The sequence below is a fragment of the Myodes glareolus genome, chromosome 18 (genome assembly GCF_982192425.1).
Source record: "Myodes glareolus chromosome 18, mMyoGla1.1, whole genome shotgun sequence".
NCBI classification, from domain to species: Eukaryota; Metazoa; Chordata; class Mammalia; order Rodentia; family Cricetidae; genus Myodes; species Myodes glareolus.
This window is the reverse complement of record NC_142043.1, coordinates 46,541,275-46,563,188: the sequence shown is the minus strand read 5'-3', so window position 1 is coordinate 46,563,188 and position 21,914 is coordinate 46,541,275. Positions and strand designations below refer to the sequence as shown.

Here is a 21,914-nt window from a genome sequence, read left to right as displayed (position 1 = left end):
AGAACTTCCCAAGTCAGGACAGGGAGCCTTGTCTGTGCCCCCATGGAATCCCCCCAGGGCTTTGCCCACTGGTGCCCAGTTATCCTTAGACTCACTTCATTCTATTTTGTTTTCATTTAACTTACACGTGGTTGTTTACTGTTGTTTTGTTTCTGTTGTTTTGTTTGAGTTGGGGTTTTGTGGTTTTTAGGGCTTTAGCTTTTTAAGGCGGGGTGTAGCTCAGGCTGGTCTCAAGATTCTCTGACCTCAGCGTATTGCATGCTGGGATTACAGTAGTGCAGAACTCCGCGCCCTCTGCCCTCTATAGATATAGATATAGATTCTCATGAGCTCAGACTAGCCTTGACCTTCCTATGAACTTCTAATCCTTCTACCTCTACCTCCTGAGTGCTGGGGTTACAGGTATGTGCTATCATGCCCTATATTTTGAGTCAGACACAGAGAGTCGTACATTCTAGGCAAGTACTCTACCAACTGAGGGGTATCCCAACTCCCAGTAATTCTCATATTCACCCTGTTTTTGTTGTTGGCACTGGACCCAGGATTCACACATGCTAGGCAAGTATTCTGCCGCTAAACTGGATCACCACCCTTTCCTTCCTCTCTCGTCCAACATCTCAGTAAGTTGCACAGGGTAGTCTCGAACTTGTGATCAGAGCCTCTCAAGTATCTGAGATTGCAGGCCTGTCTAACACAGGCCCAGCTTCCCACTGTGATTGAGTCCCTTCGGCAGGACAGACATGAAAAGACTGTCTACTGCTAGGCCACCTGAGTGGCAGACCTGAACATAGACATCGCCTGAATAGATGTGACCAATGGGGACCTGTGGTGAGTGCCGAGGAGAATGTTGAACTCCTCGTGGTCCCTGGCTAAAGGATAGAGAACAGAACAAGTATAGTGTCAGGGGTCAGGGTGGTGGGATCACTGTGCAGGTAGTTCCAGGGCCAGATGCGCTGAGGGGAAAAAAAGTTTGCAGCCATGTTGTATCGATTATCCTGTTCATACCTCCTGCCTTCCGTGTGTCTGTGGCGGTGGCCTGCTCACGTCCCCTCATCCAGCTGTCTCTGCAGTTCTTCTAGCCTCCGTATTTCACAGTAACACCCAATGATAGTTTATCCCTTTTATATAGCTGAGACCAAAATCCCCGAGGGAGGGCTGGGCAGATGGCCCAGTTGGCAAAGTGCTTGTCACACAAGCATGGAGACCTGAATGCCCCCCTACCACAGAAGTGGGATGTGGTGGCCTGTACCTATAATTGTTATTGAATATTACTTTAACGAGGCAAAGGTGTGCTGCATTTGTTTATTCTGAGGAATATGTTCGTGCTGCCGTCTACTAAAGATCTGAACGGCCAATAGCGAGGCAGGAGAAAGGATAGGTTGGGCTGGTGGGCAGAGAGAATAAATAAGATGAGAAATCTAGGCTGGAGAGAAAGAAGAAGGAGAGGAGAAGAAAGATGGAGGAAAGAGGAAAAGAGAAGAGAATGAGGGACATGCCCAGGGCCAGAAGGCAGGCAGCTGTCGGTGAGTCAGGCATAGGACAGCAAGAAAGTAAGAAAAAGAAAAAGGCCCCCCGAGGAAAAATGTTGTTTAAGGAGAAACAGGTTTAAGTTACAAGAGCTAGCCAGAAAAGAGCTAAGCTAAGGCCAAGCATTCAAAACTAATGAGTCTCCATTACTAGCTGATTGGTGTCCCCCCCAAAAAACACCTGGTACTTGTAATCCCAGCACTGGGGACACAGAGACAAGAGGATCCTTGGGGCTCTTGGCCCTAACTAGTGAGTACCAGGTTTTTTGTTTTGTTTTTGTTTGTTTGTTCGTTTGTTTTTTAAGACAGGGTTTCTCTGTAGCTTTGGAGCCTGTCCTGGAACTAGCGCTTGTAGACCAGGCTGACTTTGAACTCAAAGAGCTCCGCCTGCCTCTGCTTCCCAAGTGCTGGAATTAAAGACTTGTGCCACCACTGCCCGAGCTCCAGTTTTAATGAGACACCATACCTCAAAAAATAAGGTGGGGGCGCTTGAGCAATGGACTCAGTGGTGAGCCCTAGGCATTTATGTTTTAAACATCTACATGTAAAGACTGGAAGGTATCTGCTTTATATTGTTCAATTCACTTATAAATTCATCCAACTTTTGATAGTTTATTGCTAATGATGCATTTCAATTAAGACCCAAATCACTGCAGAGCAGGGGCGGTGCACATCTTTAATCCCAGCACACGGAAGGCAGAAGCAGGAGGGCTTCCAAGAGGACTATTGCTCATATCCACAGTTTGTGAGCAGAGACGGATGCTGACGCTCAGCTCCCTCTCTCTTTATTAATCAGTCCAGGGCCCCAACTCATGGAATGGCACTGCCCCCAGTTAGAGCGGCTCTACCATCTCAATCCCATACAGAAACTCAGAGACAAGCCCAGAAGTCTGTCTCTTAAGTGACCCTAGATTCAGGTTAACGATTGGGCTGGTTAGTTTTCTATCAGCCGGACACAGCTAGAATCATCTGGGAAGAGGCAACCTCAGCTGAGGGATCGCCTATATCAGATGCCTGTAGGCAAGTGTGTGGGGCAATTTCTTTTCTTCTTTTTTTAATCTTTGTGGTTTATTCATTGTGTATTTAGTACTCTGCCTGTATGCACGCCTGCAGGTCAGAAGAGGGCACTAGATCTCATTACAGATGGTTGTGAACTACCATGTGGTGGCTGGGAATTGAACTCAGGACCTAAGCAGACAGTGCTCTTAACCACTGAGCCATCTCTCCAGCCCCATAGGGCAATTTCTTGATTAATGACTGGTATGGGAGAGCCCAGCCTGTGGGTGGGCGGGGGGGTTGGCTACCATTTGGGCCTGGGCTATATAAGAAAGCAAACTGACCCAGCCGGAAAGCAGCATTCCTCCATGGTCTCTACTTCAGTTCCTGTCTCCAGGTTCCTGACTGGGCGCATGGCTTAAAGAAACCTCAGAGGGAGTGGCCAGATGTGTCTGTGTCACATTAAGGGATGAAAACTAGCTTTGCTCTCAAAGAAGTTGACCAAGAGAGAGCCCGAGTTTGAATTCCCCACTTCTCTTTGTGGGCTGTCTGGGCGTCTGTAATTGTGGTTGTTGGCCTGTCTGGTATCTGGTGTGTGTCTGGTCAGGCTCTGCTGCCTATCTGTTGTGCCTGTGTGTCACATCTTGTCTGTGACTACCTGGTGTGTGTGTGTGTGTGTGTGTGTGTGTGTGTGTGTGTGTGTGTGTGTGTGAGAGAGAGAGAGAGAGAGAGAGAGAGAGAGAGAGAGAGGTTGCTTTTAATTTGTTGGCTGTTTTCAGCAAATGCTCACCACAACACACGCATACACATGTGCTTTAGTCTGGTCGGGGCACAGAAGAATACAAAGCTTCAAAGTAAACCCATACATTAGCTTAGATTGTAAAGGATGGTTGCATGGGGGCAATCCAAGGCATAGTAAGACTGGTTATGTGGTTCTCTTAAAAGCAGGTTAAACTTAAACAGGCTGAGTGCACAGTAGGACAGCAGGCTAACTGGTCCATAGCTCTCGGGGCATGTTATGAACTTGGCTGCAAAGTCCACCAAACTTTCAGTCTCCTTAAAGGCAAAGGGTATTTTCAGAAAAAATATATTGCCACACTCGAGTTCCTGCCCTGACTTCCCTCAATGACTGATGGGGAAATATAAACCAAATAAATTCTTTCCTCCCCAGTTGTGCAATGGCAGAAACAGAAACCCAAGACAAGGATCAATCTAAACTATCACAAAGGAGATGACATCAGATCCCACAAACAACTAGAGCTTGGCCAGGCGGTGGTGGCGCGCATGCCTTTAATCCCAGCACTCGGAGGCAGAGGCAGGCGGATCTCTGTGAGTTTGAGGCCAGCCTGGTCTACAAGAGCTAGTTCCAGGACAGGCTCCAAAGCTACAGAGAAACCCTACCTCAAAACTCAAAAAACAAGAAACAAAACCAAAAAACGAACTTGAGTTTGGAGGGTCCCCAGCAGGAGACCCACAATGTAGATGGAACTACAGTGAGGAGTGGAGGGGTCAAAGGAGCCTACCCACCTGGCCTTCATCACCCATCCTGTCTTCTGCCAGGAATTCCCACTGGTCAATTCTAGAAGCCAGACAGCAAAGTGTCCCAGGCAGGGTGGTCCAGAAGAGCTGCCTCCCAAGTGGAAGAGTAGAGAAGAAGGAAGAGTCAGGCACACAGGGAGGCTGTCTGCATTTCCCATTCTGACTGTGTAGAGTCAACCATCAGCAATATGAGTGCTGACCACCGAGTTCTGATTCATGGTCTGATGGGCCAAGCATCAGCTAGAGATAGCCAATCACAGGACCACAAAACTTCTTACAGTGAAGTTGTATCCTATGGATTTGACTTTTTAGAGGTCAACAAATGCGAACCATGAAATTGCCCAAACACGAAGCCCTACTTTAAAGTACTAGAAATGTATATTTTTTAACTTACATATTGGGCTGATGACCTCACGCTCTTGCCTCTTGTTATCTGGCTAAGATGATTACCGACAATACTCTAAATTGGGGAGCTACTGAAGTTCATTCCATACATCCGGAGGGCTTGTGGAAGCTGATTTCATTGAAACAAAGTATCACTATGTAACCATGATTGACCTCAGTCTTACTGTGGTGGCTAGGCTGGCCTTAAATTCATAGCAATTCTCTTGCCTCTGTCTCCCAAGTGTTGAATTACAGATGTTTACCACTCTGCCTAGTTCTATATGCTGGTTTTAATCACTGAGTCACTGTGTTGACAAGAATTTCAAGCTTGCATCTGGCCTCAGCAGTGCTGTGATTGATTGGTGATGTCTGCCATGAACATAGACATAGAAAATGGTGATATGTGTGCCAACCTGGCCATAAACAGTTACCTGAGTTGGTTTTTACAAAGCCTCTGTGCTTTATCTGTGCCTTACTCCCCAACCCATTCTTTCTTCTTGTCTTCCCTATATTGGATCCTCACTGAGTGAGTTTAACCCAAACAGCCATCTGAATCCAACTTGATCCTCTCTGGCTCCCATAACCGAGGTGCCTGATCACACTCTTCTCTCCAGGCCACCACCCACGTGTACGTGACCATCGTGGACGAGAATGATAATGCTCCTGTGTTCCAGCAGCCACAGTATGAGGTGATACTGGATGAGGGTCCAGATACAGTCAACGCCAGCCTTATCACCATCCAGGCATTGGACCTGGATGAGGGGCCGAATGGCACGGTCACCTATGCCATCGTAGGAGGCAACATCATCAATACCTTCCGGATCAACAGACACACGGTCAGCAGCTGGGGGTGGGGTCCAGGAGGGGGCAAAGTCTCTCCAGGGCTTGGTGGGAATCTTGGTGATGTCATAGGGCATAAGGAGCAAACAACCTAAAAGGAAATTGGAGTGCCCAGTGACAGAGTTATGGGGGCAGCAAGGGGGGGGGGAGCTCTAGTGGATAGGCTCTATCTACCTTCAGTAGCACTATGATTGATTAGCGCTGTCTGTCATAGGCACAGACAGCAATTGTGGCTAGGATGTCAGGGTTTATTTGGTATAATCCAGAGTGGCCCAGGGCCATCACTCATCATCCTCTCCCCTTGTACTTCCCGTGTCCCTAGGGTGTCATTACTGCTGCCAAGGAGCTAGACTATGAGATCAGTCATGGCCGCTACACCCTGATTGTCACTGCCACAGACCAGTGTCCCATCGTGTCCCACCGCCTCACCTCTACTACCACGGTATGTAGGTGGAATACATCCCCAATGTGGAGATGAGGGAGAACAGAGAGGACCCGGGGGCTCCATGGCAGAAGGAGAAGGAGGAGAAATGCCCGTTGGGAGGAAGTGCCTGAATGCATCTTGGCCAGATCAGCAGCCTGCCCAGACATGCTGTGTTACTGTGAGGTAGTCACTTAGCTTCTCTGTGACTGTGTCTAGCACATGACTGAAAACACCTGCGTGCCCTGCCCCCTTATGGGAAAAGTGTGCCTTCTGGTCCAGCTAATAGGGACTCAGGTCCCTGCTCTTTCACTTCCTGGCTTTGTGAACCTGGACAAATCTCTTAACCTCCCTGAGCTTCTGTTTCCTCATGAATGAAAGATACGGTTCAGGATGCAGGAGGAGCAAATGGGACCACATGGGATGCCCAGATAGGCCACGGTGGTAGTGTCAATCGGTCATGCTCATCAAGATACACAGAGAGTAGAGATAAGAGAAGGTACAAGTTCAAGACCAGCTCAGACTATGTAGAAAGACTCTGTGCCCCCCCAAGGCTTAGGGTGAAGGTCAGTGGTACAGTACTTGCCTATCATGTGCAAGGTCGTGAGTTCGATTCCCAGAATCACCATACACACACACAAAGGTATGTGGTGACTAGAACCGGCGCCCACATGCATGCACTGCTTAGCAGCCCCCCACCCTGTGACACCGTACAGCACCCACCTTAGCCCATGGCCATGAGCACCAGATGGTACAGTTGCTGAGGTTCCCCAGGCATCTGGGGCCAATCCTGGCTAAGCTGCTTGCTGTCTCAGGTGCTTGTGAATGTGAATGACATCAATGACAACGTGCCCACTTTCCCTCGAGACTATGAAGGACCATTTGATGTCACCGAGGGCCAGCCAGGGCCCAGAGTGTGGACGTTCCTGGCCCATGACCGGGACTCAGGTCCCAATGGTCAGGTGGAATACAGTGTTGTGGATGGAGACCCACTGGGTAAGTGGAGCCTGCACTGGGCAGGGGGGCGGTCATCACCTTCCTTCGCCTGCTCAGGCCTGGGGTGAGGGAGTCCACCAAACAATCCACCAACCACCTTGTGACCTTCCCTCTCTGGGCCTCAATTCCACATGCCTTTGTCACGGGGCTATGAGGAGAATGCCATGCATGTGGGACACAGGCTGGTAGCCTTGGAGAGTCATAGCTCTCTCTAGGCACAGGTAGGAAACATCCAGGTGGAAGAAGGCAAGCCTCTTCACCACATGCTCCTCAAGACCCCAGGACCCAGGGTAATACATTTGGGGAGCACTGGGCTTCTCTGAATACCTACCTCTGTCACCCAACAAAAGCCTACACAACTGGGCATGGTGACCCATGCTTTTAATTTCAACACTCAGGAAGTAGAGGCAAGTGGATCTCTGTGAGTTCAAGACCAGCCAAGGTCACTCCATGAGACGCTGTCTTTAAAAACAAAAAACCCAAAACCATAAAAACCAAAAAGCCTACACAGCTATCATGACTGCCAACCTGGCTCAGAGGCTGGAGCCTGGAAGAACACTTTCTCTCAAGACATTTTGTTAGCTAGAGCACGAATTTCAGGGGCTTGGATAATCAATCAAAAAAAAAAAAAAAACGAAACAAAAATCCCCATGGAAGGAGGGGGCTTCGCTGTAATGGGGAACAGGCAGAGACTGTGGCACCCACATGGGCCCTGGGGTGCCAGACTCCCCATTCTTAAGACCCAAAACAGATATCAAATATTTGTAAAATATCCTGCTTTCTAGTGGATCATTCCAGGACTATTCCTAAGGCCTACTATGTGCTGGTCACGTGCCAGGGGACACAGAAGAAAAATGAACCAAGCAGGCAGACGGGGAATAGACATTCAGAGAGAACACCGAGCCCAGAGGCCCTGAGGTCCAAGCATGCCTTGGATAATGGAACTGTAAAAAGCCCTGTGTCTAGTGTGAACTTGAGCAAGAAGAAGAGGAGAAAGAAATGATGCCGTCTTGACGACTTGGTATTAACAGAATGAGGTAGACACCATGGTGCTTTAAACAAGGGAGGGGCGTGACTTGACTCAGATGCTCTCTCTCTATCTCTCTCTCTCTCCCTCCCTCCATCTCCCCCCACCCTCCCCATCTTGGAAACTGAAATGTAGACAGACTCCAGCTCAAGCCTGTGTCCCGACAGCCGATAAAGAGGCACACCCAGGCCACTCAGCACAAAGGTCACTGCTGCCTGAGCCTGCAGGGCCTGCTCCCCACCGCAGGTCACCTACCCAATCTCTAGCCCATGTATTTGTGGTTTGGCTCTCAACTGACCTCCTCACTTTCCCTCTGAAATGTCCCAGGCATAGGAACCATGGGAAACTCCTTAAGACCATTGTCAAGTCCTGTCCCTCCCATTCTCAAAGGCCCTGGGGTATCTACCTCACTCGGGAAGTGCCAGGTCCTTCCAGTGGTCCTCAAAGCCACGCAGAAAGCATCTCCTCCCCGTCGTTCTCTTACTCGGGCTCCCACTAGACACAGTCTTTTTGCAGTTCCTTGAGCCTACCAAGGATGCTCAGACCTCAGGACCTTTGCACTTACAATCCTCAGCAATTCTTGGGGGAAAAGAATTGGGAAACATGCTATCCCTACTTGAGTTTTGATCACCAACCCTTCGTCCTCCTTGAGACCTCTCAGTTACCCCTTCTGACCAAGCTATCCTAGGAGCCCTTGCCCACCTCTCTATCTTCCTTACAAGACCTCAGTCCCCCAGAGAACATTGGACCTCCCTTTCAGGATCCCCTTCCTATATTAGGAGTTGCTTTGTTGTTAGCCAAACCCGAGAGGACGCCTACCTGGGAGCCCATTTTCCAGATGCGACAATCAAGGCAAGGCTTGGGGAGAATCAGGCTGTGTAGCCCAGACACAACTGAGCAGAAGGTTGTGGCCTTCTGTCTCCCAGTGTGCAGGATTGAGGAGGAGGGCGGGTCAGGAGTTCCAGCCAGGACTAGTTGCTGAGGAGACTAATATCTAACTGGGGGAGTCTAGCCAGACTCCCACTACTACTTCAGGTCTGCTCCCCCAAGCGTTCCAGGGTGATCAGGTCTCCCCTGCCTTTGCCAGTGTGAAGGGAAGCCATTTGCCAGCACATAACAGGGTGTCAACAGGGCTGGGAAACCCCAAGAAAGGGAATCCCCATGCTTTGGAGATCTTGGAGGCAAGAGCACAGGAAATCCTGCTTCTATAGCTTCCTCAGCCTTAGGCAGGAGTGGAGCCAGGAGCTTAGGGAGCCTGGGAGTGGAAGAGCTGCTGGGAAATCCCAGCTGTCGGCGGGAAGCAGGGCTGTTGTGGCAGAAGCTGGGGACAGGTGGCGGAGCTCAGGACTGGTGTTGGTGCCCTAGGTCATGAGAGACAGGCAAAAAAAAAAAAAAAAAAAAAAAGCCACCAGAATGCTTAGGCCTCTATCCTTGCCAAGCAGTGATCTCTACTATGGGCCTGGGTCCCAAATGCCAAGAGGAAGAGAAAAGGCTGAGTGGTGGGTCATACCTATATTCCAGCACTTAGGAGACCGAGGCAGGGGGTTGCCACCAATTCCAGGTAAACCTGGGTTATAGCACGAGACCCTGTTTCAAAGAAAAGGCAAAAGGAAGGGGAATGACTTTCTCCCCAACTCAGTTCCTGGAAGCGTGTACAGAGGTGAAATGACCCATTCCTCAGGTTCTCGCCAGAGCCCCAGCCCCTTCTCTGTTTCCACAGAGGCTCCCCCTTCCTCCACTGGCTCCCTTCAGTCCTCACACCCCTGTCCCCCAACTCCTCCCCCAAACTTCTAGTCCTGAGGCGTGTTATCCAGAAAGCCTCCGAGTCCTAGCAGACTCAAACCTCAGTTCTGCCATTACCACGCTGGAAGCACAGAGGACTCTATTATCTGCTCCTAGCTTCATTCTCTAAAGATGACAGGCCACAGGGTAGGCCAGAATCGGCAGCTTTTGAGTTCTTGCTTTAGACACTAGGACCTGGCCCCTCAGTTGGGTCCAGATCTGAACCTCAGGGTTAAAAATGGTATTACCACAAGCCTGGAAGACCTATCTCCCTGAGTCCCAGCTGGGGGCTCCAGACAGGGGCTAATCAGGGCCCCTCATCCTACCAACCTGCTGCCTGGAGCTCACAGCAGCTGCCCTCCTTTATGGCAGAGAGGGTCCAATGCATTCCCTTTTCATAAGACTTCCTACCTGGGAAGTCATTGTTGCTAGCAGTGGAGGCTGGGAAGACTAGAGACAGCAGGCTGACGTCTCAGCCCAGGGTGATTACAGGTCCTTATCTCCACTAGACAAAGAATTCAGAGACAAAGGAACTGGGAGGGGTTTTCCCTTGCTAGTGTGTAGGTGTGTGTACGCGCACGTGTGCACACACATGCAGAGGCCTGAAGGTGATGCCAGGAATCAGCCTCCAGCCATCTGCTGCCTTATTCATTGAGGCAGGCTCTGTCAATCAAACCCAGAACTTGCCAATATGCCGGCCAGCCTGTGCTGGGGGACCTCCTGTCTCTGCCTTCTGAGGCTGGAATTGCCGGTGGGACAACACGGCCTCCTGGCCCTGCCGGGGGTTTCTGAGGACCCAAACTCTGGTTCTCATGCTTGTGTGGTAAGTGCTCCAACTTCTCAGCCATGTCCCTACCCCAAGGGAGGAAGTGTGGTCACAGAACAAAAACCCGTAGCAAAAGGAAAGATTTCTAGGAAGAGGCAGACACCCAGCTCTGCAATGGCGATGATGTTATTTGCATAAAGCAAAGGACAGGTCGCCGTGCTCTTCTTTGGTCCCCGTGGTGTCGGCCCACCTAGACACTCGCGTGACGTTCTGCTGTGACACAGCCCAGGCGTGACCTCAACCTCCATTGACGCCATTACAGCTCACCTTGGACCTTTTTTTCAAACCTGTCTAGAACACACTTTCCAAAGTGCTTAAAATACCCGTGTGAGTTTCTGACCACAAGGAGCCAGGAAGAGTGTGCTGCGTAGGAAGGAGGCCCCATAAGCCAGAGGTGGGGGCACATTCCCAGAATCCCAGCACTTGGGACGTCGAGGCATTAGGGTCAGGAGTTCAGGGTCAGCCTGGACTATGTGAAACTTCTGCCTCAAAACAGAGAAAAACAAAGAAATCTCACCCCTGCTTTTCAACATAACTATCACACCTGGGTCACCCTCTGACCTGCTTGAGGTCCGGGAGGGAAGCTGATTGGTCAGGAATTACATACACATGTGGTATCAGGGCCACACTCCCATTATGCCCATACGGGGCCCCAGGAGGGCACATACCTCAGCTGGCCCTGGCATTCATGAGAAAGGCTGGCTGGAGAAAGGGGGCTCTCCATCGGAACCAGCTAACGCAGGCCTGTTCTGATGGCTCCCAGGGGAGTTCGTGATTTCTCCCGTGGAGGGTGTGCTGAGGGTCCGAAAGGATGTAGAGCTGGACCGGGAGACCATTGCCTTCTACAACCTGACCATCTGTGCCCGAGACAGAGGGGTACCGCCTCTCAGCTCCACGGTGAGTCTGCCCCAGCTCCATGACATCCATTGTTGTATACTGAATGCCCGCAAACTGTCACCCTTGGCCCCACGAAACCAGAGATGCCTTAGTCACGGGGTCCTTGGCTCTCCAGGATTCTCCCCTCTAATCCCCCCTCAAGAGATTGTTTTTCCCGTTAGACCTATGGCCCTGATCCCAACCTGCCACTGCGTACATTCTCCTCCCCTTCTGCGCTCGACTGTTTTCTTTCCTCCATCTTCCCCTCCCTCTACAACCTTCCTCTCCCGTTGCCTTTGCTACCTTTCCTCTGTCTCTGTCCCCTCCTCCTCTGCTGTCACCCCACCCCTGACTCTTCCCTCCTGCAGATGTTGGTGGGAATCCGCGTGCTGGACATCAACGACAACGACCCGGTGCTGCTGAACCTTCCCATGAACGTCACCATCAGCGAGAACAGCCCTGTCTCGAGCTTCGTCGCCCACGTCCTGGCCAGCGATGCCGACAGCGGCTGCAATGCTCTCCTCACCTTCAACATCACTGCCGGCAACCGAGAGCGGGCCTTCTTCATCAATGCCACGGTAGGGTCGGGACCTGCCCCGGGGAACCCCAAGTTCTTCCTACCAAAGGCTCACGGAGGAGTTCCGGGTTCCAGACCCCAGAGCTGGAGCAGCCGCAGTTCTAAAGTAAAGACGGAAGCCATGAGCAGTAGTGCACACCCAAATCCTGGCCAGCCTTTGCTAGGCTGAGCAGGAGGATTGCTGTGAGTTCAAGGCTAGTCTGGGATTCATAAGAACCCTGACTCAAAAAGCAAGCCTCAACTTGGTGCGGGGTTGCATCTATAATCTCTAGCACCTGGGGAATAGCAACAAGGAGATTAGGAGTTCAGGGTCATCCTTGCTCCGTGGTGAGTTTGAAGTCAGTCTGCTATAAGAGACCCTGCCTAAAAAATAATAAATAAATAAATAAATAAAAACAAAGTATGGTGAAAAATCTGCTCAAAATAAGTCAACTCAAGCCAGGCTTGAGGGGACGCACGCCTTAATACCAGCACTCGGGAGGCAGAGACAGGCAGACCTCTGTGAGTTTGAGACCAGTCTGATCTACAAGAGTTAGTTCTAGAACATGCTCCAAAGCAACACAGAGAAACCCTGTCTCGAAAAACAAACAAAACAAAAACAAAAAGTCAACAGGTTGTGGGAATTCCAGTCAGCAGAGGCGCCCCATCAGCATTCATTAAACAGCTTAAGGGAGGCATTAGAAACTGAATTGGCCTCAGCTTTGTCAATAAGGCGGTCATTTGGCTGTAGCTGTGTTCACGGGCACCAGGGAGGGTCTCCTGTGTCCACCAGCACACAGTTGCCCTGACCCAGCACTGCTGATGTGGAGTGTGGTGCACAATACAGGAACCCAGTCTAAGTCAGCGGCCCCCTTTGGCTTTGTTGGACAGCTGTTTTCTGGTGTCCATCAGCCACTACCCCCAACCAACCCACCCACCCCCAAGGGCGGCTTCTGGGCACACGTGAACCCTAAACTGTAATTACTTGAGCCACACTGGGGTTCACCTGAATTTCTTTCCTGGCCTTTGGGAGTGTGTGTAGACTGTTGACACCCAGGGTCCTTGGAAGGTCCCCTCTTTGGGGATGTCAAGAACTTGGTATCACTGACCTACCCTCACCCTGGAAAGATCCTCGTGCCCTCCTGTGGCCCTTATGTGCTAGGCACTTTGGGGAAGGTACTCCCAGCCACCTGGGAACTGTGGGCAGAGCGTGGACATCTGGGGGATGTGGGGAGTTGTCAGCTCATCTAACCAGCCAGGCACATACATCCCAGACAGGGATTGTCACTGTCAACCGGCCCCTGGACCGAGAGCACATCCCAGAGTACAGGCTGACAGTTTCAGTGAAGGACAACCCGGAGAACCCACACATAGCCAGGAAGGTAAGGCTGCGAGAGACTGAGGGTGGATGGGGGTGAGAGATAGAGGGAGGGAGGGAGGGAGGGAGGGAAGGAGGGAGGGGAAGAAGGGAAGAGGGAGAGGGGAAAGCAGGGTGTGTAAGAGAGTTGTAAGAGCAAGAGGCACCTCTCCCTTGGAGAGAGGGTGGCAGCCTGCCAGAGGTTTAAAAGCGCACATCTACCTTAGCAAACGCTGGCTTCAGATCTGAGTTCTGTCCACAGGTATGGGCTTGAGCCAATTCATTTTTCTCAGATTCCCTTTTGTCTTCATGCTGTGTCCCTAAGTCCTCAGTACAGAGCCTGGCCCAGGGCCAACACTCAGTGAATGTCAGATGACACACCTTCCCCAAAGCACAAATGGGTGTGCATGCCCACGGGGCTCAGACCTGCACTTTAAGGTTCTAAGGGGCAGGTAGTGGGGGCTACATGGTGCTTCAGATGCTAAGGCACAGGCTCTTTACTGAAAGTCAGTGGGGGCTACCTGACAGGCCCTTTCAGGTTTGAGCTGGCCTATTCTTACTACCCATGGTGTTAGGGTAGAGTCCTGCAACTGTTTCCTTGGCTCTGCTTCTGACCAGCTAAGTGGCTCTGTTGAGACACTGCTTCCTCAGTACCTCAGTTTCCCCATCTGGTTTATGTACTGGAGCACAAACAACTTACCAGTGTGGCTACACCACTGAAGAAAAAAACCACTCCCACCTCTGGCAACAGTCCCCTGTGAGCCCCTCTCTCATCCATGATAAGATGTTTGATTTTATCGTGAAGAGATGTCATTTCATCACATGCATATCTGTGGAGATGATCATATGACTCCTCTGGCTCTGAGTCCATTCATGTGATGGATTGCATTTGTGGATTAATGTATGGTGAACCATCCCGTCATCTCTGGGAGGAAACCAACTTGATCGTGTTGATCATTGTGAATGTGTCTTTTATTTAGGCTTGCAAGTGTTTTGTTGAAGTTTGCATTTGTGCTCGCTAAGGAGATTGATCTGTAGGTTCTCGTTGAACAGGGTTCCCTGTTGGCACAGAGAACTGTCCCAGTGGTAGACATCTCGGGTAGCCCTTTCTTCTACGATCCCTAGTGTCAATTCCGTAAATCTCACGGAAGTACTGAGGGTTGATCTGCCGCGTCCACAGTGTCTGTGGCGGTGGTGGCAGTTGTGTTGGTTGTGGTTAGGGTAGTTGTTTGGGGTGATAATTAAGTGGACGACGGAGACAGGAGAATCAGCTGGCAGAGTGGTCAACTCTTCCTGTTTCTTTTGTCTCCCTAAATGTAATGAGTTGCTTGTCCACTGTGGCTTCTAAGCTGCCATCTTACCCTCAGGTCTGTCACAGACCTTCAAAGCAAGGGTTACTTTCTCTGTGCCCTCGCCCTGGTGCTGCTGAGTCGTATTCAGGAGCCCTAGGAGGATACAAGTCTGAGGCGCAGCTTGTATGAGAGCATGGGTGAACTTGGACCAACATCAGGTAGATGTGAAGGTCTGAAAGCCGGGGCTCACCATCCAACCTAAAATCCTCATCAGCAGGCAGTGTAGGTGGCTAAGGACCTTCCTCTCATCCAAACTGGCCCACAACCGCATACCATTCCCTTAAACGAATTAAGATTCTTATTGATCAGAGTGGAAAGTGGAGACGGGCCAGTCGGGGGAAGGCATCTTGCCAGGATCACCCAGTGAACAGCCAGGAAAGAAAAGACTAGAACTCTAGATCCCTGCTTGACACTTTTTCAATCCCCCATCTCTCAGCGTGGTCCCCGTCCACAGCCCAGCATTCATCCTCTCCTGCTCTGCCCATCACAGGATTTTGACTTACTGCTAGTCCGTCTGGCCGACGAGAATGACAATCACCCCCTCTTCACTGAGGGCACGTACCAGGCAGAGGTGATGGAGAACTCTCCTGCCGGTAGGTGCTGGGCTCACCCGGGCACTCTTACTGTACAAGCGGACGCCACTGGGACCATGCGGGCTGAGAATGCGCTGTGTGCCTGGGGTCAGAGCTGGACATAGAGCTCTGGGGGTGCAGGAAGGTGCCAGAGGGGAGGATGCAGCTCCAAGGCTTGGGGGTTGGAACTGCTTACGAGGCCACCGGTCTGTTTGGGAGAGATAAGAGTAGTCATTGATATTGAGTACCCTGGGGTGACCTGAAAGCAGCCTCACTATCCCTCAGAGAGAGGAATCCAAGGTGAAAGGAAGCTGAGGACTGATGAACCCACCTTTCCTGTTCCCTGGTCCTGTAGGGTAGAAACCCTGGAATTGGGCATCAGAAGTGGGCTCAAGGATCCTAGTCAGTCAGCATAGCCCTTACCGCCTACACAGCACTAGTTAACCTTGTCTCCCTTTGATGCCTCCAGGAGATCCTCTTACCCTTCTCTACCCACCACCCTGACCTTGATTTCGAATCAGGAAGAGAGATAAGTGAGATAGTACTGTCTAAGAGTGGATGTCACCCTGTGTGGACGTGACTTCTAAATCTGTTGATGTGCACGTTCAGTATGCCGCCACGTCAAGGCATGTGTGTAGAGTTACATGTGGGCACAGACACACGTAGGCATGTGGGTGGCCCTATGATGTGCTCATGGCAAGTGTGCCTACCAGGAGAGACAGGCAAGGACACAACCTGGGGCATCCTAAGCTTGGATGTTCTCAGTGTCTGTGTAATCACTACCACATGAACTCAGAGGCCCACATACTATGTGTGTGTATAGCCATATACAGTCAGATCTTATAATAGAGCAATGTCTGCTTGCATGTGGACAGTCAAGACCCACACATGGAGGGGATACCAGGGAGCCCCCTAGATCCTCCAGTGGAGTGGTCAGCCTCAAAGGCTGCTGGGAAGTAGGCATGGCTCCAGGCAGGCCAAAGGGGCTTGCTCACTGCTCTTGTGTTTTCTCCCCAGCAGAGCTTTGAGGCCGCTCCCAGGCATCTGCGTTCAGTCTGCCAAGGCTGCCGCAGGCCCGCCCCAGGGCCACCCTACCTGCTCCCTGCCCACCTCCCCTTCTTCCCCTCTCATCCATTGTCAGCCATGGTCATGGGGGACACGGACAGGGAGGTGGGAGGGCAGGGACCAGGCTGGCTTGTGGTGACTCCTCTCCTCTGGCTCAGGGACACCCCTCTCGGTGCTCAATGGGCCTATCCTGGCCCTGGATGCTGACGAGGATATATATGCCATAGTCACTTACCAGCTGCTGGGTGCTCACAGTGACCTCTTTGATATCCACAACAGCACAGGTGAGGACTGAGCTGAAGCTTACCAGTCAACCTTGGGTGGGACTGGCCCATCCTCAGGCCTGGGACAGCAGTTCTCAACCTGTGGGTTGAGACCCCTTTGGAAGTGAACAACCCTTTCACAAGAGTTGCCCAAGACCATTGGAAAACATAGATATTTACACTACGATTGATAACAGTAGCAAAATTACAGTTAGGAAGTAGCAACGAAAATAATTTTATGTTTAGGGTTCACCACAATATGAGGAACTGTATGAAAGGGTCATAGCATTAGGAAGATTGAGAACCTCTGCTCTTGGGCCCTTCCTTAGTTTGGACCCTGTTCTCATAGCCTACAACCCACACTGCAACCGGATGGAGACTCCCACAGGGGTCTCAGTGGGAGGACCCAAGAAGAAGCGTGGAGGCAACTTTAGGGACCTCTTGCTGCATAGACTCTTGGCCTGAGCAAACAACCCCCATCTTCTCTCTGTATGCCCTGTGTCCTGGACAGAAATACCCCCTGATCAGCCAGAAATAGCCAAAGTAGTGTTCCTTTTCTCACGCCAGAGAGCTGCTCCCCAGAGCCATGTACCAACAATTTGGTCGGGACAGGTGGCTAGTCTAGTGATGGATATTTACGAAGCGTGTCTCTCTGTGGACCATGTCTCTCTATAGAGCAGGTCAGTCCTCTGCCCTGGTCACTCCCAGCAGACAGGACCCCTGAGAACTGCAGAGGCCACCAAGGAGGGACAACCATGGCAAACATGGGTGCCCCCTGGATGTGGATAACTGAATCTTCAGGAAATAAAGTCACCGTGTCTTTCCTCTCTGTCCCCGCTATGGTGGCTCTTCTCTTTACCCACTGCGTCCCTTACCCTGTACATCTCCCTGGCTGGTGGTACTGGGTCCCAGGCGTGGTGACTGTGAGGTCTGGGGTCGTCATTGACCGGGAAGCCTTCTCGCCCCCGCTCCTGGAGCTACTGCTGTTAGCTGAGGATGTTGGCCTACTCAACAGCACCGCCCACCTGCTTGTCACGATCCTGGATGACAATGACAACTGGCCCACCTTCAGTCCTGCCACCTATACTGTCCACCTACTGGAGAACTGCCCTCCAGGTAACCATGGGCAGGCCCCAGGTTCTGCCGATGCACTGCCGGGATCTGATTGGTAGGGGTGTGGGTTTAGAGGCTCAGGTGAGCACAAGTGAGATTATGTGGTGATGGGATTACAAGGTGGTGCCCATCTAAGCCTGGCTGTGTGTTAAAACCAGCATAGATTCAGAAGCATCCTCATCATAACCCAGCTTAATGGGAGGAAGCAGGTACGTTTGGATCTACACGTTGCCTGGAATGATATGAGCATTCTGAAACATGAGGCCGCCACTGTGATATGTGCTGGCAAGACTGGTGAGGAGAGGCCTCTTTTGCAGCATCATTAAAGGGTTCTGGACTGTGGAAAGATGGCTCCAGGGATAAGAATGCCTGCTCAGCAAACATGAAGATCTGAGTTTAAATCCCACGCCCACAAATAACACTGGGTATGGATGTGGGTACCAGTGGAGACAGGAGGATCACTGGAGCTTAATGGGTACCAGTCTAGTTCCAGGCTCAGTGAGAGACCCTGTCTCAAAAAAATGAGGCAGAGATTGATGGAAGAAGATGCCTGACATCCTCCCATGTATGCACAGGCATGTCCATATACACACATGTACACATATACATACACCACACCATGAGCAAAAGGCCCTGATCTTTCTAGAAGAGGCCCAAATGCTCACCTATTCCCCGATTCCTTCCCACAGGATTCTCAGTCCTTCAAGTCACAGCCACGGATGAGGACAGTGGCCTCAATGGGGAGCTGGTCTACCGAATAGAAGCTGGGGCTCAGGACCGCTTCCTCATCCACCCAGCCAGTGGACTCATCCGTGTTGGCAATGCCACCATCGACAGAGAGGAACAGGAGTCCTACAGGTTGACAGTGGTGGCCACCGACCGGGGCACTGTCCCCCTGTCAGGCACAGCCATCATCACCATCCTGATTGATGACATCAATGACTCCCGCCCTGAATTCCTCAACCCCATCCAGACAGTGAGTGTGCTGGAATCCGCAGAGCCAGGCACCGTCATTGCCAACGTCACTGCTATCGACCTGGACCTCAACCCCAAGCTGGAGTACCACATCATCAGCATCGTGGCTAAGGACGACACTGACCGCCTGGTGCCTGACCAGGAAGATGCTTTTGCCGTGAATATCAATACAGGTACGAGAATGGTGTTAGCTCTCCTGACCCGGACCCAGAATCCTAGCTCCCTCCCTCTCTGTCTCCCTCCCCTCCCCTCCCCTTCTCTTTCTCTGCCATTCCTCTTCCTTTCCTTGCTCCTCTGTTGCCTCCCTCCCTCCTGCCTCTGCTGTCCGTCTCCTTGACAAGCTGCTCAGCCCTTTCTGGCTCCTTCACCCTACAGTGTTGTAGAAGTGCCCATCTCCCCACATCCGTGCTGGCATTTGGTATTACAGAGGTTCATTGTTTGTAATTCAAATGGAAAACAGTAATAGCACATATTTCCTTAATAAGGAGATTTGGTCAAACACCTTTGATTGGTGCATTTAAATCTTCTATAAATTATGTCTGTGCCCTTATCTCCCATTATCATAAAAACAAAACCATGATTTTATCTTTTGTGGTTTATCCAGCTTACTATAATTTTGACAGTTTACTGTTGTCCAACAGTTGAGCAGTTTTGTTCCTCTGGGGAGTCAGGGAAGGGCATGATCCTTATATGGAGTGTCATAAAAATTAGCATGGCAGTAACAAAATGCTAAAAGTCATTGCTATTGGGAGAAATGTATAGGGAGACGACACAAGTGTCCCATAGATCGCGAGTAGACATCAGTGTGCTGTTGGCATGGTGGTGATATGGGGACATTGGTGTTCCTGCACTGCTGTAGACTCCAGACCAGGGTCCCATCAGGCAGCAATCAAACACAGTGCGTTCAGACCAGGGCCTAGCAGCATAGGGGGGAAGAGTGGTGAGCTCACACCATGGGATACCAGGCAGCAGTCAGACATTGGCTGGGCACACAGCAGTGGAGAGCAAGGGGTATCTTCGTTATAGGTGCTTGCTGTAAAGATTTAAAAAATAAAGTGAGCTACATAGCACGGCAGCATTTGCATAACTGAAAGGGACAAAATGGTTCTCGGGAATACTTTATCTTGAAGATGAAGTCTCATGCAGTCTAGGCTGTCCTTGAACTTGTAATACGGACAAAAATGACCTAGAACTTTGATCTTCTTTCTTCTACCTCCCAAGAGATGACTGTTGTACAAAGAACTGGAGGGGTCAAATCCAAAGCCTCCTGCAAGCTGGGCCAGTACCCTACAACTGAGCTACACCCTCAGGCTCAACACACATAGATCACATGCACACTCTGCCCGAGAGAGGAGGGATGTGAGGGAATTGGGGTGGGTGTGGGTATGAAAACCAAAAGGAATGCCACAGTCAGAGCATGCAGTGGACCAGAGTAGGATCAATCTCACCTGTATTTCAACCCAAAAGAAAAAGCAGAAAAGGGGGGAAAAAGTATAAGCCTTGAAGCCCAGGGAGAAGTTGCTAAAATATGTAGTATCCTGTGCTAGCCTGGGCCAGGTCAAAGCGATTCCCGCTGGTCTGTCAGGACCATGAAGAGCCACCCCACCCTTGCTTCCCTGGATAGCATGCCCCCCAACTTTTCTCTGTCTTGTTCCCCGCTACCTCCCACTGATTCTCTTTCTCTCTATTTTTTTCTTTCCAGTGTCTTCTCTGTCCACCTTCCTCATGGCCCCCAGTCCCCTTGCTCGGCTTTCCTACCCTTTCTTCCCAGATCCTCCAACCCCCTCCACTTCAGCTGGGTTCTTGCCCCTTCCCCGCTACCCCTTCTCCCATCCTAGCCTCTCCTGCCCTGGCCAGTTCTGAGTCCCACAGCCACCGCCCCACCCCACACCCTGCCCCGTCCCTCCTCGCTGCACCCTGAACTAACCAATGTTAACCCTCTCTTTCTCCCTCACGGCTGGCAGGCCTACAGGTTTGAGCTCTGTTCTGTCATTTCCCACCTCATCTCCTCTCTGCTTCACCCCCACTGCCTTCCTCCATGCCTCATACCCCACCCTTCCTGCCCTGGGGGCCGGCCCAGGCCGTGCCCAGCCTTTGCAGACTGAACGCAGCTGCCCTCTCCCCAACCTCGCTCCCCAGCCCGGGGGACGGGGAGCGAGAGTAGGAAGAGGAGGAGGAGGAGGCGGCCACCCAGGGTAAGTGACCACCCATGGCTGGGGACCTGTGGAGGACAGCAACCCAGCAGGGGGTCTGCCAAGGGGGAAGGGTATCATAAGACCCTGGTAGCTAAGAGAGAGGAGATCTTGGTCTAGAGCCAATGAGGGGAGATCAGGAGGAGCCACTCAGGCCCCAACAGATTGACTGTCCAGCAAAACCAGAGCTTCTGGAGAGTTTCTCTCTGGTTTATAGAGCAGCTGGGGACTCTGGGAGTTATCAGGGAAGAGAAGGAACCTGTTGTCATCAACATAGACTGCTATTCTGTCCTGTAATGAGCGCCGTGTCACATTCCACTTAGGACAAAGGGGCATGCCTAGGGTCTCCAGCCTGTCCCGCCAGGGTAGTTTATCCTCATTCCAGATGCCAGGAGATCTTCCTTGGAATATAAGCATTTGTGAATCTGTGACACAGAGCATGAGTATTGACCAGCCCTTTCCTATGTATGCTATAGGCAAGCCAGGCAAGCAATCCATCACTAAACTGCATTCCCAGCCCTGATATTTAACTTTTTTTTTAAATTTTAAGATAGATATTTTAAGAAAACTTAAGTTATCTTGGACTTCCATTTCATTTTTTAAAAAATTAATGACTCGATTTCTTAATTTGTTAAATTTTTATTTTATGTGCACTGGGGTTTTGCCTGCTTATACATCTGTGCACTGAGTGCATGCAATATCCATGGAGACCAGAGGAAGATGTTGGATCCCCTGGAACTGGAGTTACATATGATTGTGAGCCACCATGTGTGTGCTGGGAATAAAATCCGGGTCCTCTGGACGAGCAGCCAGTGCTCTTAACTGATGAGCCATCTCTCCAGCTCCCTGTTTTACTCTGTTGAGTAGCTGATAATACAGGCATGCACCACCATGCTCAGCTTGGTTTGGTTTTTGAAACAAGGTCTTGCTTTGTAGCCCAGGCTGGCCTCAAACCCACCAGCCTCCTGCCTCAGCCTCCCATGGCTGGGATGGCAGATGAGCGCTCCTGGGCATGGCTCCCCTCAGCCTTTTTTTAGTGTATTCTTTAGCAATGCCAAGAACATTCATGCTGTTGCTGAATGCTGTTCCACGTCATGTAATCTTTTCAAAGATTACATAGAACTTTGTATGTGCCAGGCAAAGTTCTAAGTACTTCGTTGGTAGAATCTCATTTTATTTTTCTGATGCCCTGGAACCTCTGAGGTGGTGCTCCGCTTGCCCCTTTTGTCAATGAGGAGAGGAAAGGCTGGACAGAC

General features: G+C 51.0%; 1 protein-coding gene across 2 annotated transcripts in view; it reads left to right on the top strand.

Moving 5' to 3' along the window:
* The window catches only part of Cdh23 (cadherin related 23), a 368,288-nt gene that overhangs the window by 330,882 nt on the left and 15,492 nt on the right, over positions 1-21,914 (top strand). For both annotated transcript variants that reach the window (XM_087898136.1, XM_087898135.1), the window contains 10 exons: positions 5,060-5,281; positions 5,608-5,727; positions 6,522-6,702; positions 11,101-11,234; positions 11,582-11,791; positions 13,044-13,151; positions 14,969-15,071; positions 16,274-16,399; positions 17,291-17,494; positions 18,181-18,639. In XM_087898136.1, the coding sequence (XP_087754262.1) occupies positions 5,060-5,281; positions 5,608-5,727; positions 6,522-6,702; positions 11,101-11,234; positions 11,582-11,791; positions 13,044-13,151; positions 14,969-15,071; positions 16,274-16,399; positions 17,291-17,494; positions 18,181-18,639 (1,867 nt within the window). The remainder of the gene's footprint in view (positions 1-5,059; positions 5,282-5,607; positions 5,728-6,521; positions 6,703-11,100; positions 11,235-11,581; positions 11,792-13,043; positions 13,152-14,968; positions 15,072-16,273; positions 16,400-17,290; positions 17,495-18,180; positions 18,640-21,914) is intronic.